At 42.2% G+C, this 19,317-nt stretch overlaps 1 protein-coding gene across 3 annotated transcripts in view; it reads right to left on the bottom strand.

Moving 5' to 3' along the window:
* Window positions 1-19,317, bottom strand: part of TCTN1 (tectonic family member 1) — a 41,534-nt gene that overhangs the window by 13,719 nt on the left and 8,498 nt on the right. For all 3 annotated transcript variants that reach the window (XM_078337269.1, XM_078337268.1, XM_002753003.6), the window contains exons 3-7: window positions 13,968-14,098; window positions 11,739-11,890; window positions 7,146-7,233; window positions 5,075-5,184; window positions 2,874-2,894 (exon numbers count right to left, since the gene is read on the bottom strand). In XM_078337269.1, the coding sequence (XP_078193395.1) occupies window positions 2,874-2,894; window positions 5,075-5,184; window positions 7,146-7,233; window positions 11,739-11,890; window positions 13,968-14,098 (502 nt within the window). The remainder of the gene's footprint in view (window positions 1-2,873; window positions 2,895-5,074; window positions 5,185-7,145; window positions 7,234-11,738; window positions 11,891-13,967; window positions 14,099-19,317) is intronic.

Here is a 19,317-nt window from a genome sequence, read left to right as displayed (position 1 = left end):
ATCATGCACCATGCTGTTTATAATTCAAAATGACCAAGTATTTAGGCAGTCATTTTAGAGATAAATAAACAGTCCTTATGTGTCTGCTCCCATGACCAAGAAGACCTGAGAGTCAAACCCTCTCATAGAAGAACATAACATGGCCGGACACAGTGGCTCATTGTCTGTAATCCCAGCACTTTGGGAAGCAGAGGCAGGTGGATCATGAGGTCAAGAGATCAAGACCATCCTGGCCAACATGGTGAAACCCCATCTCTACTAAAAATACAAAAATTAGCTGGGCGTGGTGACACATCTGTAATCCCAGCTACTCAGGAGGCTGAGGCAGGAGAATTGCTTGAACCAGGGAGTTGGAGGTTGCAGTGAGCTGAGATCGCACCACTGCACTTCAGCCTGGTGATAAAGCAAGACTCCATCTCAAAAAAAAAAAAGAATGTGACATGACTCAGTAACAAAGACGTAAGCTGTCATGTGATGAGAGTGGCAGAAGGGCCTTGCCAGTCACCATGAAGTCCTCTGCATAACACACCACACCAAGAGGTTTCAGCATGGAGAAGGTCCTAGGCTGCGATTCAATTAGCTCTTGTTTAACACAAGGGCAACCCCGGGTTCCTTACTCTGAGCATAGTGGTTCTTGATTCAGCAATGACACTAGGTTCCAGGGTAGAGCATACCCTACCATACCAAGCTCTGCCAGAGCTACTTCTATGGTATGTGGGTGGAATTGGCAAAAATCGAAGGATTCCATGTCAAAGAGGTCTGGAAAGTCCTGGTGTCAATGGCAAGAGCTGCCCTCATCTCAACAGCTCACTCAATAGTCACGAGAAGGAAACGGTAGGGCCATGCTGATTTCCTTGATTCCTCTTCCATCACATCCCATCCCTAAACCACACACGAGTAAAGAACTCCAGAATACTCAACGAAACTACAGGGCTACCCTGGAATCTTTCGCTGATGGCTCCACAGAGACTGACAATGATTCCAGGCAATCATAACAGTCTTCACTTAGTGGCAAGATTAGACCCAATTTCTATACTCCTGATCCTCTAACCTTAAAATCTGCTTTTTAAGAAAATTTCAAACAAATCCCTACGATTAGTTTATATGCTTGTCCTTTAGAGCACAATCTTTGGTGTCACACAGACGTAAGTTGGAAGTCCAAGTTCCAATCTGCCATATCCTGTGTGGCCACAGGATGCAAAGAAGGAAGGTGTGTGAAGCCTGTCACGTGGGCTCACAGAGTAGAGCTGACCCAGCATGGTGGAAAAGTATAAGGTCCCTGGGGCCAGACCGCCTGGATCCCCGTCCCAGCTCTGCCACTTCCCAGCTGTGCAGCCGTGGGCAAGCTCATTCATCTCCCTGTGACTCATCTGCCAGAGAGTGACAGTAACTGAACCTACCTCCTAAGACTGCCAAAAGGATTTGAAGACATCAGACACATACAGCACTTAGAACAGTGCCTCCTGGACATTCATCACTAAATGCATAACTCACTGAGTGCCCAGTACATACTGGACGCTGCCTTAGAAATAAGGATATATCATGAATAAGGCTGATGGGCTGCTGCCCCCACAGATGGTTCCAGTTTTGAATGGTAGAATCCAAGCACTCTCTAGGGGTTGGAGGGAGGTGAGAGCTAGCCCATTGCATAACTTTCAGACTGCATTCCCGGGAGCCCTAGCGTTCTTCACTAGGAACAAAGAGGAGAGAGGAGGAGGCTGGGCAGGTGGAAGGCTTCAGGCCCCTTCCCTGCTCTAACCAGCACAGCTTCAGATTCAGTCTGTTATACTCTAGGGAGGTTTCTGCTTCAGACTGCATTTGAGAAAGGGTTTCTATAACTAAAACAAGTTTGAAAACACCTTCACAGAAGAGGGGATCCAGCCCCACACACCATCATGTGAGATCCAAAGTCACATGGAACCCTAGGGCTCCCAGGGATGCAGTCTGAAAGTTATGCAATAGGCTAGCTCTCACCTCCCTCCAACCCCTTTCAAACATTTCCCTCACACCCATTTGTGTCCAGAGCATCAATGAAGTCAATCACAACTGATGCGTCCCCATCCTGAGTGCGTCCCTTACACAGACTCCGCACCTGCACCTCGTGTGCTTCTCCCACTCGACCTTGCATCACGCCTCTGTGCAAATGCTTACCATCCACTTGACAAAGGGAGACCGTGGTGTCAGTCAGACAAGAAAATAATGGCAAAGCTGAGTTTTGAACCTAGGCTGGCCAGTTCCACAGGCTGGGGGACTATGACAAAGCCACAAACTCAGGCCTCCTTGGGGACTGTGTTCACAGGCAGGCCTAGGGCGCAGAGCCTAGATTAAGGGGTGAGGGATCCACATTCCTTCTGACATAGCCACGAAGAGACCTTGGCCTCCTGACCACAACCAGACAGATCCCTCAGCTGGGGTGATAAGGCCTTGAAAATAACCCACCCTCAAATCAAGCCCTGAAGGTACACTGCAGGGCATGCCTCCCACACAGTGTGGACACCCACTGGGCAAAGTGCTTACAGCTTCTTCCCTGGACAGGCAGCAACCTGGGAGCTGGCCAGCTTTCTCAACAAGAGACCAAAAAGAGAGCAAGAGACGGCCTGAATGTTCAGAAGTCAATCGCACCCACTGCTGGTCATGACAATGGTGTCACTGAACCACGGAAGAGCACAAAACCATAACAATGGAGGCAGCTGGAGAGCCCCGAAGTGTGACTCCCACCAAGGAGTTTCCCTATTGCACTTCTGCCTGCTTTTCGCAAATGTACTTGTTATTGGCAACAAGGTCCCTTTCTAATTGTAACTGTATTCATTTAAAAGGGCTCAGAAATAAGAATATCATAAACTATCTTACTTTCCATTATAAAATACTCTTACCTTTGTTCTTGACTCAGGTACCTAGATAAAAAGAAATCACAAAAAATTGTGTTAAGTTCAACAAAAAGAAGCATTTTCATTGCTTTTTCAGATCTTGGGTTAAAGAGTATATTCACCTTATTAAAGGTTTCACAAAGAAGAAAACAGAATTTCCTTGATCAAGACTTCCTATTTGCGTATGTTTGAATCCATGTCCTAATCAAAGAGATCACACTGTGTTTTCCTTCTATCTTCATTTCCTCCAGGTGGAAGCTCACCACACTAGCCTCAGGAAGCCTCCATGCTCCAGGGTCATTATTCTGTATTTCCACATGGCCTCACTGCCATAAGCACTGTAGGAAGCACAGTTCTTGCACTCCTGGTCACCCTCACTGTACCTGTCCATACTGAAAGGCCATCATTGCTTGACCAGGCGATTTCCACAGCCTCCTAACTGGTCTTCCTGCCTCTGGCCCAAGCCTCCTTGATGACAAACTCTTGCCTCCCCAGTAGAGCCAGAGCTGTCTTTCTGAAGGGCCCACTAGGAGATGTAGGGAGGGAAACAAATAGACATGTTTGGAGAAAACTGTGCTGAAAAAAGAACTGTACCTGGATGCCCAAGGGACTACTTTAAGACAACTGTGAGGTCAAGCTAACCTGAAGAATTCACAAGCCTAGATGGCTGACTTACATGATAGAGGGAGAGGGAAAAGGAGGGAAGAGGAGAAGGTTACAGGCCGGGCGCAGTGGCTCACACTTGTAATCCCAGCACTTTGGGAGGCCAAAACGGGCAGATCACGAGGCAGGAGATCAAGACCATCCTGGCTACATGGCGAAACCTCATCTCTACTAAAAACACAAAAAATTAGCCAGGTGTGGTGGCACATGCCTGGAGTCCCAGATACTTAGAAGGCTGAGGCGGGAGAATCGCTTGAACCCAGGAGGTGGAGGTTGCGGTGAGCCGAGATCATGCCATTGCACTCTAGCCTGGGCAACAAGAGTGAAATGCCGTCTCAAAAAGAAAAAAAAAAAAAAAAAAAAAAAAAACACAAAAACTGAAGTCCAGATAAATAATGGTGCCATGAACCACTCTACTCCTATACCTCTCATAAAAAGGAAATTGGAAAGGGGACCACTATAACAATAATCATGTTTCTGGTGGGGGGATTGTTTTGTTTGGTCGAGAGACCAGGTCTCACTCTGTCACCCAGCCTGGAATACAATCATAGCTCACTGCAATCTCGGTCTCCTGGGCTCAAGCAATCCTCCTGTCTTAGCCTCCTGAGTAGCTGGGACTACCAGTGTGCCCAACCATGCCCCACTGTTTTTTTATTTTTTGTAGAAACAGGGTCTCACTATGTTACCCAGGCTGGATCTTGAACTCCTAGCCTCAAGGGTTCCTCCTGCCTTGGCCTATCATATGGCTTTTAATCATTGAAAAAAGTCTTCTTCCCTTGCCACCCTCCATCTCATCTGTTGCATTGGCCAGTGGCCTCACTGCAACCAGAGAAAAGGGGCCCTTTCACCACCATGCCTTCTTCTCCTGTTTGCTGTTCTTTCCTGACTGCCTGGGTCATCTGCCAACCAGAAAGTGGATTTCCTCTTATTTTCTGGCTTGCTTCTGAGAGAGATCCCTTTTGGGGGCTAATAAGATTATTTCTGTCACAGATATGAATATGTTTTCTGAAGATCTCTGTCACAGACATGAAGATGATTTCTAAAGTTTTTAGTTATTAGTAAAGATTTGTTTTTTTATATATTTTTATATTGCATTTTAGGTTTTGGGGTACACGTGAAGAACATGCAAGATTGTTGCATAGATACACACATGGCAGTGTGATTTGCTGCCTTCCTCCCCTTCACCTATATCTGGCATTTCTCCCCATGCTATCTCTCCCCAACTCCCCACCCCGCGCTGTCCCTCCCCTATTTCCCCCCAACAGACCCCAGAGATCTGTTTTTATTCAGGAGACAGATATTATTGGTTACCATCAAAATGAATGAAAGAAAAAAATCAACAAAAGCAAAATATGAGCTAACTATATAAAAATAAAAATTATTTAAAGGATTATTTCAACAATCACTGATACAAAAGTACTGGAGAAATTTAAACTTGAATGTCAATCATGTACTGAAATTATTCTGTACTTGTCATATTTTAAAAGGGCACAAAGAACAGAAACATACCTAATGAATCAGTTCCACTTCAAAATAATTCTTACCCTCCGAATTTCTGGGCTGCTGTAAAAAGCCATGCTGAGGGCTTCAGTTTCTTCACACTGTTCTAAATTTATTTTTCTGGTGCACTTAACAGCCTGGTTCACCAGAAATGCTGGAAATCGTTAACATTCCCAAGGAAAAAGAAATACAAAAGAGAAGAAATTTTTCAATTGTCCAATGGCAACAAAAAAATTGTAATCTAAGTAAAACTGTAAAATAAGTTACAACACAGAAATACAATTTTGTTGTTGTAACTTGTTTGTTATGTTTTGTTTTTAGTAGAGACAGCGTTTCCCCATGTTTCCCAGGCTGGTCTCGAACTCCTAACCTCAAGTGATCCACTCGCTCTGGCCTCCCAGAGTGCTGGAATTACAGGTGTGAACCACTGTGCCTGGTCTACAATGTTTTAAACAGGGTTTTAAATTATATTTCAAATAGGCAATACATTTATGAGATTCAAAATTCAAAAAGCACAAAAGGATAATGAGTAAAGTCCCCCTCCAATCCCTGTCCTGCCCTCCAGCTACCACCAGTTCCCTTCTCCAGAGGCAAATGGCATGAAGCTTCTTGTGTATCTTTCTGGAAATATTCTATACAAATAAAAGCAAATATACACATAAAAAAATCATATATTTGAATTATTGTTTATTCCCCCTTTTGGAAACAAATGTACAATATATACAATATTCTGCCCCTCATTTTGTTCACTGAACAATCTTGGAGATTGGCCTGTTGCTACGTGAAGCAGCTCCTCCTTTCTTGGGGATAATTAATATATTATAGATGTGGCATAATTATTGTACCAGTTCCCTATTAATGAACATTTAAGTTGTCTCCATCTTTGCTATCACCAACAATACAGCAATCTAGTATTTCTAATGTGGGCCAGAATTTCTGTAAGATCAACTCCTACAAATAGAACAGCTGGGTTGAAAAGCACATTCATTCGTAATTTGGGTACAAATTGCTAAGCTGCCCTTCACCAAGGCTGTGCCAATTTATAGTCTTACCAGTTATGTATGTGAGGGCCTATTTCCCCACAGCTTCAGTTTTTTTGAGCTTTGCCAATCTGACAGGGGAAAACAGTATCTCAGTTTGGTTTGGTTTTCTGGTTTTGCAGGGGGTGGGGGTTGTCTTTGGTTTGTTTTGTTTTTTGTTTGTTTTTTTTCATTTTTGAGACAGGGTCTTGTTCTGTCACCCAGGATGGAGTGCAGTGGTGCAACTGCAACCTTCACCTCCCTGGCTCAAGCAATCCTCCTACCTCGACCTCCCAAAGTGCTGGGATTATAGGCATTAGCTGCTTCATCCAGACTTTGGTTTGGGTTTAATGTACACTGTTCTTGGTGTGTGCAAGACTGTCTTCTCAGCACAATACATTTTCCTACTTAGCTTCTTCATAGTGAGGCCCCTTGGGTATAGGAGAGCCAAGCCTGCTGCCTTCCACTGCCTAGGGGTCCATTCTGCAAACTGCTGGCGGCTCCTGAACAGAGAGGAGCACAGGGGAGCACAGGCCGCAGGCCAACTGCATGGGGTCCATCCCGACTCCCCCACCACCTGAGTGAACCTAAACAAGAATCTGCACATCTCTGTTTCCTGATATAAAAAACGGAGACACTAACCTGGCCTCAAGGGATTATAGTAAGGATTTCAGGGAAAACAAATGCAAGCACTTAACACAATACCCAGCAGTCAATAAGTGCTTAATAATTGTTAGCTGCTGATACACCTTAGAACTTTCCAACAACGGGAAGTGTTAAACAACTGAGAAGGCTGTTTTCTGGTAGTGAGTTCCCCATCACTACAAGTGCTCAAGCAGTGACTGCATGTGGTAGAAAAGACTGGCCCTGGGTGGGAAATTGAACTACATGACCTTTGAGGCCTCTTTTAACCCAAAGATTCTGTTTCTAGCTATGAGGCCTGTTTAATTATGACTACTATAAATGTAAAGTATTAGGTTGGTGCAAAAATAATTTTGGTTTCGGTCATTACTTTTAATGACCAAAACCACAACTACTTTTGCACCAACCTAATAACAGCAAATGCTTAAGGAGAGAAAAATGGCCACTTTCTTACCTGCAGGGTTATTATCAGTGCACAGAGATGACGTCAGGGACGAAGGAAATCTCAGAAACGAATCTGAAGTCTGCAGAGGAACTCCATACTGCAAACACAACCAACAGTCATTATGGCATAATCAGGCATTCATTCAACACTATTGGGCATCTACAGTGTGCCAAGCAGCACTGTAGGCATCAGGGACACAGTGATGAGCAAAAAACAGATGTGGTCCTTGCCCACAAGAAGTTCACATCTAGCTGTGTTCACCATTTTTAAAAGGATGTGTGTTTCCGGGTGTGCATGTTACTGTATGTGTAGGCTTCTTACTCATGGAATTCCTCTGGAAGAGTGCATGAGACACTGACATAAGGGTTTGCCTCTGCAGACAGGCACCAAGTGACTGGACACACGGGTGAGAGAATTATTTTTCACTAGCATTAATTATTTAAATAACACAGTATACATTCAAATCATAAAAATTATTTATTTTTTTATTTTTTTTCACCTTAAAAAGATATTTATTTATTTATTTATTTATTTTCACAAGGAATCAGGTGTTCAGAGGAATGTATTGAGTAGAGGTGAGGAACTAGGATGTTGAAAAGTAAAAAAAGGAGAGAAGGAGAGGAAGAAAGAGGAAGAAAAAGAGGGAGCGAGAACAGGAATATTGCTTCATTCTAAAAATGGGTATTAATAATGGCCGATCAATATTTTGTGTATTTAAAATGGAGAACTCTATAAATATTTATTGAGTTTACTTGTTCCGGATCTGAGTTGAAGTCCTGGATATCCTTATTAATTTTCTGTCTTATTGAGTCTAAATCTTGTTATGCGTCTTATGTATCTGGGTATTATAATCTCTTATTGTTGCATTGATCCTTTTACCACTGTATCTTTGTTACTTTGAAATCTATTTTATCAAATGTGAGAATTGCAACTCCTGCTTTTTGTTTATTTATTTATTTTTGCTCTCCATTTGGTTGGTAAATTTTTCTCCAACCCTTTGTTTTGAGTCTTTGTGTATCTTTGGATATACCATTAGGTTTTGGCTGTATCTTTTGATTGGGGGGATTTAGTCGATTTAAATTCAGGGTTACTGCCATTTGATGTTAACTGGCTATTTTATCCATTCGTTGATGTAAATTCTTCTTTATGTTGATGCTCTTTACTTGTTGGTATATTTTTAGAAAGGCTCATACTGGTTGTTCCTTTCTATGTGTAATGCTTCTTTCAGAAGTTCTTGTAAAGCAGGCCTGGTGGTAATAAAATCTCTGAGTACTTGCCTGTTCATAAAAGATTTTATTTTTCCTTCAATTGTGAAGCTTAGTTTGGCAGAATATGAGATTCTAGGCTGAAAGTTCTGTTCTTTAGGTATGTTGAATATTGGACCCCACTCTCTTCTGGCTTGTAGGGTTTCTGCTGAGAGATCTGCTGTAAGTCTAATAGGCTTCCCTTTATGGGTAACCTGGCCTTTCTCTCTGGCTGCCCTTAGTATTTTCTCCTTCATTTCTATCCTGGTGAATCTAACGATTATGTGCCTTGGGGTTGCTCTTCTTGAGGAATATCTTTGTGGTGTTCTCTGTATTACCTGGGGTTGAATAGTGTCCTGCTTTGCTAGATTGGGAAAATTTTCCTGGATTATATCCTGAAAAGTATTTTCCAGCTTGGATTCATTCTCTCCATCACATTCAGGTACACCAATCAAACGTAGATTGGGTCTTTTCACATAGTCCCATATTTCTTGGAGACTTTGCTCATTCCTTTTCATCCTTTTTTCTCTATTCTTGGTTTGTCGTTTTATTTCATTAAGTTGGTCTTTGACCTCTGATATCCTTTCTTCTGCTTGATCCATTCTGCTATTTAAACTTGTGCATATTTCACTAAGTTCTCGTGTTGTATTTTTCAACTCTGTTAGTTCATTTATATTCCTCTCTATATTGTCTATTCTTTTCAGCATTTCATCAAACCTTTTTTCAAAGTTCTTAGTTTCTTTACATTGGGTTAAACAAGTTCTTTTAATTCCCAGAAGTTTCTTATCATCCACCTTCTGAAGCCTACTTCAGATAATGGAACACAGTCCTTTTCCATCAGGGCTTGTTCCGTTGCTGATGAGGAACTGCAATCCCCTGTAGAGGGAGAGGGGTTCTGATTTTGGGTATGCTCGGCCTTCTTAGGCTGGTTTTTTCCCTTTATTATAAATTAATCCATCTGTCGTCTTTACAATTACCGCCTTTCTAATTAGGTTTCTGAGTCGACGTCCAATTTATTGATTCCCAGTGCTGGGATTCAAGCAACCCACTGCGCCGGCCAAAATAACAGCGATAAGACTGACGGTGCTCTTCTGCCCGGGAATCTCTGGTCTGGCTTCCTTCTTGAGTCCGCAACAAGTGGCTCTGCCTTCCCGGAGCTCCAAACACCGGTCAGTAAGGGAACCAGTCCCGTTTACTCTGCATGAAGAGCTGCCGCACCAAGGCGCCAGCAAAACCACTGCGCCGGCCACAAGAGTCGCAGTGGCGACCCGTGGGACTACTCCACTAGAAATCTGCTGGTCCGTGAGCGATGAAAATTCGTCTGAAAGTGTGGCATCCTCTCGTTCTCTGAGCTTTCACTGGGAGCTACAATCCTGAGCTGTTAGTGATCAGCCATCTTGGATCTCTCAAAAATTATTTTTTATAAATGAATTTTACGAAAGAATCCCTTCTTTCCCAAAACCAAACTCCACAAAATTATCTCCCAATCTTCAAAACTAAAATTGATATCTATTAGGATTATAGTCAATTTTCTCAAATTTGAAAGTTTATCCAAATGCTTTAGTGCCAGCAGGAGTATGGGAAACAAGTCCTTCCACTCACTGGAACTGAGAGTGTAAAGCACTGCAATTTTTCTGGAGGGCAATCTGGTATCAACACTTAAGTTTTCCATTCATTTTTACCCAACTAACTCATTCATAGGAATATATCCTAAGGATTTAATCAGAGAAGTGTACAAAAATATTTGTATATATGAGAATGTTCATTGTGGATTATAATAGCAAAAACTGGAAACATGTCTGTTAAGACTGGAACAGCTCAGATACATACACAGAAAAAGAATATTCTGTTTGTTTGTGGTTGTTTTTTGAAATGGAGTCTCACTCTGTTGCCCAGGCTGGAATGCAGTGGCACAATCTCAGCTCACTGCAACCTCTGCTTCCTGGGTTCAGGCAATCCTCATGCACAGCCTCCCGAGAAGTTGGGACTCTAGGCATGTGTCACCACACCCAGCTAATTTTTGTATTTTTAGTAGACACGGGGTTACACTATATTGTGGAGGCTGGTGTGGAACTCGTGATCTCAAGTGATCTGCCCACCTCAGCCTCCCAAAGTGCTGGGATTACAGGCGTCAACCACCACACCCAGCCAAGAATATTTTGTAACTGCAGCTCCAGTGAGGTGGCTCACACCCGTAATCCCAGCACTTTGGAAAGCGGAGGGCAGCAGATCACCTGAGGTGAGGAGTTTGAGACCAGCCTGGCCAATATGGTGAAACCCCACCTCTACAAAAATACAAAAATTAGCTGGGCATGATGGTGAGTGCCTGCAATGCCAGCTACTTGGGAGGCTGAGATGGGAGAATCGCTTGAACCTGAAGGGTACAGGTTGCAGTGAGCCGAGATCACGCCACTGCACTCCAGCCTGGGTGACAGAGCAAGATTCTGTCTCAAAAAAAAAAAAAAAAAAAAAAATGCAGCTCTATCACTAGTTCTGACAAGCTACTTTCCTGTGCTTAAGTTTTTCTCATCAGCTAAATGGAGACAAGAGTGCATCCCTCCCAGGGGGGTGCATGAAGTAGTGCCTGAAAAGCTCTTCACAGTGCCTGGCACATGGAAAATGCTCAATGGTAACTTTTACATTGTCATGGGAAGATGCACATGATTTATCACTGAAAAAGGAATTTTCTAGAACAATGTGGATAGCTATAAATCCCACTTCTACACAACACCATATATACATTATAATAGACATATTTAAAAATCAAGAAGAATACATACCAATCTTTTCAAAGTGATTTACAGTATGAATTTTAATGGATACAGGGATCTTTCAACTTTTACTTATATGCTTCTATACTTTGAACTTTTAGAATTCGTACATGTTGCTTTTATATTTTGCTTTGAAAAAAAGATGCCTCCAAAAAAGTTAAGGTTCATTCAAAGTTAACATGTGTCACATTTAAAGGTGTACTACTGAATAGACATAAAATAGCAACATCTTCCAAAATCTGTAAAACTAAATACAATTTTGAGAAGATGACCAGGCATCCAACTAATCTACTCCAAGATCTCAGCATTTGGCTATATCTTTTAAGGTTGAGGTGAACAAAGAACTCTGAAGAGACAAAAATACAAGTTTATCACAGAATAAACAACTTTAAATCCTATTCAGAATTCAAATATTCAGATTTAATTTTCTTGATCTTTGATTTGCAGGCATGATCATTAAGTTTTTTAATCTATAATATCAACTCTACGTCTCAGAGAAGCCAGTTTTGCTAGTAATCTTGGAAATTAACTTACAAGGACAAGATATTTGCGATGGGATGAAAAGAATCAATCAAGTTCAGGCTCACCTCATATTTAGCAGTAGAAGGAACATCCAGTTTGGTTGTGAAAGAAATATCTGATTCAGCATTCAATGTAAAACCATCAGCTGTTCTCATCAATGTATCAAAACTGTTTTCATCAGGCACTTCTGGATTAATAAAGGATAATGCAGGTTTATCTGTTTTTTTTAAAAAAAAAAAACCAACTATTTTAAATCAGTGTAAAATATATGTATAATATGTATGACCTATATATAGGTTTTGGAAATGGTTTTTGGTAGCACTAGGCTGATGTAAAAACAAAACAAAAAACAGTATCTTGGCATGGGTGCGGTGGCTCATGCCTATAATCTCAGCACTTTGGGAGGCTGAGGCAGGCAGATCACCTGAGGTCAGGAGTTCAAGACCAGGCCAGCCAACATGGTGAAACCCCATCTCTACTAAAAATACAAAAATTAGCTGGGCATGATGGTATGCACCTGTAATTTCAGCTACTCGGGCAGCTGAGGCAGGAAAATCACTGGAACCTAGGAGGCAGAGGTGGCAGTGAGCTGGGAGGGTATCACTGCACTCCAGCCTGGGCGACAGAGCAAGACTCTGTCTCAAAAAAAAAAAAAAAAAAAGTGTCCTTTTCCATATTCACTTCTCCCAGGATCTTGTAAGCTTATTAAATAAACAGGACCTCCAGACTCTGCCTGCTTCTTCTAATAATGGAAAAGTAAGTTTCTAGCACCTACAAGTAAACAGTACATCAGAAGCCATTAATAATCTGTCTATTTCTCTAGCCTCTGGACTGATGAGTCTGCTGTATCAACCTGTAAGGAGAAGCTCTCTCCAGATGGCTATGGGAATGAAAGAATCCAATTTCTACTCTCACACAGCCACCGTGAAAGCCCAGAAGCAAAATGTGCTGTGTACACAAGAGAGAGGCTGGCATGTTCACTGGGCTGGTATCATGGTAGAGAACCTGACAGTCCCTGGCCAGTTATCACTTCAGATTACAAATCATGCAGACCACAGAGCCTGTTTTCAATCACAAGAGAACAAAACCAAAATCTATAAAGATATTCTGAAAATATGACAGAGTTTAATTGACAAAAGCATAAACATGTCTCTGATCTTTGATATCGTGATAACATTTTACACGTACATGTACTTTGGATCAAGACATATACTTGAGCTAAATGCTCAGATAAAAATAAAGATCCTGTTTTCATGCAAATATTCTTAGTAAAAATAAAAGAAAAAAAGGAAATAGAAACCACAGATAATGTTCAAAGCTGAACCTGATTTTCAACCATTAAACCAGGAGGAAATAAAGTTAGAAAAAAACACATGTATATATAGAAACCTGGATTCCTATATATGTCTGCATATTATAAACACCTTTGAGGTAAGTATAAGGTTTCAAAAGACAACTACATGAGCATAGTTACTTTTAAGGAAAACGTGCATGCCCACAGGTCTATAAAGTTACTTCCTGTAACCTGTGACACGGTCTCTAAAGATATACACTATACATATAACAAAACATAGAATAATTGTTTTAAATCTGAGGGCTGGGCAAGGCCTCAGATTTTATCATCTCAGCACTTTGGGAGGCCAAGGCAGGAGGATCACTTAAGGTAAGGAGTTTGAGACCAGCCAGGCCAACATGGTGAAACCCTATCTCTACTAAAAATACAAAAAATAGCTAAGTGTGTTGGTGGCGTGCACTTGTAATCCCAGCTACTCAGGAGGCTGAGGCAGGAGAACCACTTGAACCCAGGAAGCAGAGGTTGCAGTGAGCCAAGATCCATGCCACTGCACTCTAGCCTGGGCAACAGAGTGAGACTCTGTCTCAAAAAAAAAAAAAGAAAGAAAGAAAAGAAAAAAGACTAAAACAGGGCCTGGCACGGTGGCTCACGCCTGTAATTTCAGCACTTTGGGAGGCTGAGGTGGGTGGATCACCTGACGTCAGGAGTTTGAGACCAGCCTGGCCAACACAGTAAAACCCCATCTCTACTAAACACAAAAATAAGCCGGGCGTGGTGGCACACACCTGTAATCCCAGCTACTCGGGCAGCTGAGACAGGAGAATTGTAGAACCCAAGAGGTAGAGGTTGCAGTGAGCCGAGACTGTGCCACTGCACTCCAGCCTGGGTGATGGAGCAAGACTCCATCTCAAAAAATAATAATAATACAATAAATCTGAGACGTTTTTCCATTACTTTGAGAAAAACTGTCCAGAGTTTCACGTCAATGTCAAATACTTACAGTTTGTAGTATGAATGCAGAAAATAGACGGATTAATCTGGTCAACAAGTTTAAATACCCTTTGAGGTGGGTTTGCTGTAAAATTCAATGAATAGATGGCTGCTTTTTGACTACAAAACTGGTTGTCACCCCTGAAAATTAAAAAAAATAATACAAAGTTACAAGACATAAGCATACAATCTTAGCAAGATTATTTAAAAATTGTCAGATGCTTATACTGTATTATGTTAACAGTTATGTGGAGGATATTTATGAAAGCATGATATTACATTAGAATTGAATCCTTTTTTTTTTTTTTTGAGATGGAGTCTCACTCTGTCACCCAGGCTAGAGTGCAGTAATATGATCTTGGCTTACTACAAACTCTGAATCCCAGGTTCAACTAATTCTCCTGCCTCAGCCTCCCAAGTATCTGGGACTACAGGTGTGCACTGCCACACCCAGCTAATTTTTGTATTTTCAGTACAGACAGGATTTCACCATGTTGGCCAGGCTGGTCTTAAACTCCTCATCTCAGGTGAGCCACTCGCCTCAGCTTCCCAAAGTGCTGGGATTAGAGGCATAAGCCACAACACCCAGCTGATCCATTTTTATTTAGTTATTCTGTGTTAAAATATTTTGCATTTGGGCCAGGCACAGTAGCATGTACCTGTAGTACCAACTACTCAGGAGGCTAAGATGGGAGGATCACTTGAGGCCAGGAGTTCAAGGCCAGTCTGGCAACACAGTGAGACCCTTATCTCTTTTTGAGAGAGAGAAAAAGTTTGGTATTTAGAACTTTTCTTTCTAATGGAAAAAAAAAAAATTAAGCAAATAGAATAACCTTTAAGGAAATCTTGTCAAGAATGTAGATCAGGATATAATTTTGATATCAATGAACCTTATAAACTCTGATAGCATCAATTAGAAAAAATTTTGCAGACCTTCAGATTCTTTATAAGTACCCAGAATAGATCCATATTCCTTGTCTATAGAATAAAGCTGTCTTCAAATGATTTTGAGAGTAAGAGAATGTGGAGTCATCTGGAAGGTTTAATGCTTAGAAGTTATGGTACAAGGCCAGGCACAGTTATTCATACCTGTAATCCCAGCACTTTGGGAAGCCAAGGCAGGTGGATCACCTGAAGTCAGGGATTCAAGATCAGCCTGGCCAACATGGTAAAACCTTGTCTCTACTAACAATATAAAAATCAGCCAGGCATGGTGGCGCACACCTGTAGGTCCAGCTACTCAGGAGACCGAAGCAGGAAAGTTACTTGAACCTGGGAGGTGGAGGTTGGAGTGAGCTGAGACTGTGCCACTGCACTCCAGCCTGAGCAACGAAGTGAGACTCCATCTCGAACAACAACAAAAAAGTTAAAAGTTAACAAAAAAAAAAAAGTTGTAAGTTAAGTCTAACCAATCCCAGATTTGACAAACCCCAATCAATTTGCTATAGATATGGATATGGTATAGGCCAAGTATCATGTCGCATGCCTGTAATCCCGGCACTTTGGGAGGCTGAGGAGGATCACTTGAGGCCAGGAGTTCAAGACCACCCTGGGCAACACAGAAAGACCCCCTTCTTTACAAAAAGTAAAGAAAAAATTAGCCCAGCATGCTGGCAGATGCCCATAGTTATAGCTACTTGAGAGGCTGAGGTAGGAGGACAGCTTGAGCCCAGGAGTAAGGTTATAGTGAGCTATGATCCTGCCACTGCACTCCAGCCTGGATGGCAGACCAACACTCTGTCTCAAAAAAATATAGAGGCTAGGTACGATGGCTCACACCTAAAATGCCAGTACTTTGGGAGAAGGCAGGAGGATAACTTGAGTTCAAGACCAGCCTGAGCAACAAAGCAAGACCTTGTCTCTACAAAAAAAAAAAAATAGATCAATTAGATTAATAGACAGACAGACAGATAAATGGTATATAGAGTCATAACAAAAATAGGACCATATTCTACATACTGTTTTAAGGCTTTTCTCAATATATAATATCTAATATGCACTTGCACTATTATACTAAGTAGCTTCATTGTATACCAGCTTATTAATATCTCCCAATTTGTTTAACCAATTCTCTACTGTTGGTTTAGGTTTCTAATTTTCTCCAATTATATGTAATGCTGTAACGATATCCTTATACATAGATCTTTTTTTTTTTTTTTTTTGAGACAGAGTCTTGCTGTGTTGCCAGGCTGGAGTGCAGTGGCTCGATCTCGGCTCACTGCAAGCTCCGCCTCCCAGATGTTCAAGTAATGCCCCTGCCTCAGCCTCCCAAGTAGCTGGGACGTGCCTGGCTAATTTTTTGTATTTTAGTCGAGACAGGATTTTACCATATTGGCCAGGATGGTCTCAATCTCTTGACCTCATGATCCACCTGCCTCAGCCTCCCAAAGTGCTGGGATTATAGGCGTGAGCCACTGTGCCTGGCCTACATACATATTTATGAGTGTCTCCAATTATTTCTTTAGGATATGTTCCCTGAAGTGGAACTGCTAAACCAAAAGGGAGGTAACATTATTTCAGGCTTCTGAGACACACTGCCAGATTACCCTCTAGAAGGGTGAAAAACACATCCTCACCAACACTGTAGTAAGAATGCCTATTTCCCTATACTCTTGCCAAGACTGGATATTACCATGCAGTGTTTACTGGGCCTTAAAAGATAAGTAGAAATCAGACAGACAGTAGGAATGGGAAGCAAATCCAAGTGCAAGAACAGCAATGGTGGAGGCTGGGTAACAACTCATGGTCTTTGGGAAACTCTGAGTACCAAGGTTGGGCTGGAGTCGATTCAAGACAGACAGTAGCAGGAGATACATTCTGAAAGAAGGTGGGAATGAATCTGAATCCAGGCTAGGGAGTCTATAGGTAATGACAACTTCTGAAGGTCTTTCAGTGAGTGCCTGACAGGATGAGATATGAGTTCATATAGCCAGGGTAGGGATGGACGACCATGAGGGCTAGAGTGATGGAAGGCTCCAGAGAATGGGACTCCTTAACTCCCCTCTAATCAGCCAGCTCCCCAATCCTGTGCAGTACTTCAGTATCTTCATCTGATCTAGATACTTCTCCCTAGCTCCACTGTCACAGCTTTTGGGGAGGGGCGGGGAGGATAACCATTAATCCTTGTCTCCAGTAGCTTTTTACTTGGTTCTTTGCCACAAGGCTTGCCTTTGTGATCCACCGAACATGCTGCTGCAGAATTATGTAAGATGGGAATCTGATCCTCTTACAACCCAGTCCCTGGGGACTTTAGGGAAGAGTCCAAATCCCTCAGCATACACACACAAGGCCCCTGGGGACCTGACCCCTGATCTCTTCACTACACTCCTCTCACCCCACCCCTCTCTGGCCACACTGAGTTACCTGCAGTTAAATAAGCAAGCCATTCCACATCCTACCTCTGCTCATGTAGCTCCCTTGGCCTAGAATACCCTTCCCCTCAGTCCATGCTGACCATCTTCCATGTGTCCTTCAGGACTCAGCTCAGCTCCCATTTTCTGAGGAGTATTCCTTAGTGAGGCTGAGTTAGATGCCATTCCTCTGCCTTCTCATCATGCTTGATGCAGAAACTGCCATCCACTCCTCTGTCTCCCTTACTTGACGGTAAGCCTTTTGAAGGCAGGAGAGTACCTAACTCATCTTTATGTCCCTGGTGCTAGCATTCAGGAGGTGCTCAAGAAAGGTTGGGGAGAAGGGAAAGACTGCTGAGACAGGAAAAGAAAAGAAGAGGTAGGGGTCAGGGGAGCCTGCTATCTGTCTAAAAGACTAATGCTAGAGGAAGTCAAAAAGGGACACTAGAAAATCAGAGGTGGAGGGGAGAAATTCAATCATCCATTCAACTCATTCTTTCTTTTCTCTTTTTATTTATTTTTTTTTTTTAGACAGAGTCTTGCTCTGTTGCTCATGCTGGAGTGCAGTGGTACCACCTCAGCTTACTGCAACCTCCACCTCCTGGGTTCAAGTGATTCTCCTGCCTCACCCTCCCAAGTAGCTGGGATTACAGGCACCCATCACTACGGCCAGCTAATTTTTGTATTTTTAGTAGAGATGGGGTTTCACCATCTTGGCCAGGCTGGTCTTGAACTCCTGTCCTTGTGATCCACCCACCTCAGCCTCCCAAGGTGCTGGGATTACAGGCATGAGCCATTGTGCCCAGCTTATTTATTTATTTATTTATTTGACAGCATTTCACTCTTGTCACCCAGGCTGAAGTGCAATGGCTCGATCTCAGCTCACTGGAACCTCCACCTCCCACGTTCAAGCGATTCTCCCACCTCAGCCTCCCAAATAGCTGGGATTACAGGCATGTACCACAACACCTGTCTAATTTTGTATTTTTAGTAGAGACGGGATTTTTCTATGTTGGTCAGGCTGATCTTGAACTCCCAACCTCAGAAGATCCGCCTGCCTCGGCCTCTGGGATTACAGGCATGGGCCACAGCACCCAGCCTCCACTCATTCTTAATGAGGGCCCACTATGTGGCAGGAGCTCTACTAGGAACTAGTGGTAAAGAAGTAAAGAGTTCTTCTGACATTCATGAGGCTTTCATCTAATGGAGAAAAGAGGCACTAATCCAATAAATTTACAAATTATTAGATGACAGAATTATTGGTTTAACAAATGTAAACATTTTATGAATTGGAACTTACATAACAAGAATACTCAGTTAATTGGGATTATGATTCTTGGTATGATTATTTCTATATTTAGCAGAAAGTCACAGGCAAAATTTAAAAAAAAAAAACGTGGCCAGGCATGGTGGCTCATGCCTGTCTGTAATCCCAGTGCTTTGGGAGGCCAAAGAAGGGTTGTTTGAGGTCAGGAGTTCAAGAAAATCAGCCTGAGCTACATAGCAAGACCACATCCATACCACAAAAAAGGGAAAAGAAAAAGAAAAATCAGCCAGGCATAGTGAGTTGGAAGTCTAAGGCAGGAGGAGCACTTGAGCCAAGGAGTTTGAGGCTGCACTGAGCTATGATCACTCCACTGAGCTCCAGCAGTGGACCAGCACGAGACCCTGTCTCTAAAAAAACTAAATAATTAAAAATAAATTAAGTTACTGTATCGGCTAACTAAAAAAAAAAAAGGACATTCTAAAAAAATGGCCCCAAGTTGGAGCAGAAATCTCACTTTCAGGCTCCTATATTTACTAAAGGAGGAAAACAATGATTTTCAACAAACACCGAAACATGCTACAGGCCAGGTAGCCAGAAAATTAATCTGACTACAATGCCCTGTTTGCTGAGCATTTTTACAATACTAGAAATAGATTCAATTTCCCGTTGGTCAATAAAATAGTTTCTCACAGGAAAAACCCATCGTACTTCTAAAAAGGGTTCACCTATGAAGTATCAATTGC

Source organism: Callithrix jacchus, chromosome 9, assembly GCF_049354715.1.
Source record: "Callithrix jacchus isolate 240 chromosome 9, calJac240_pri, whole genome shotgun sequence".
Taxonomy (NCBI): domain Eukaryota; kingdom Metazoa; phylum Chordata; class Mammalia; order Primates; family Cebidae; genus Callithrix; species Callithrix jacchus.
This window is presented reverse-complemented; position numbering and strand designations above follow the sequence as displayed.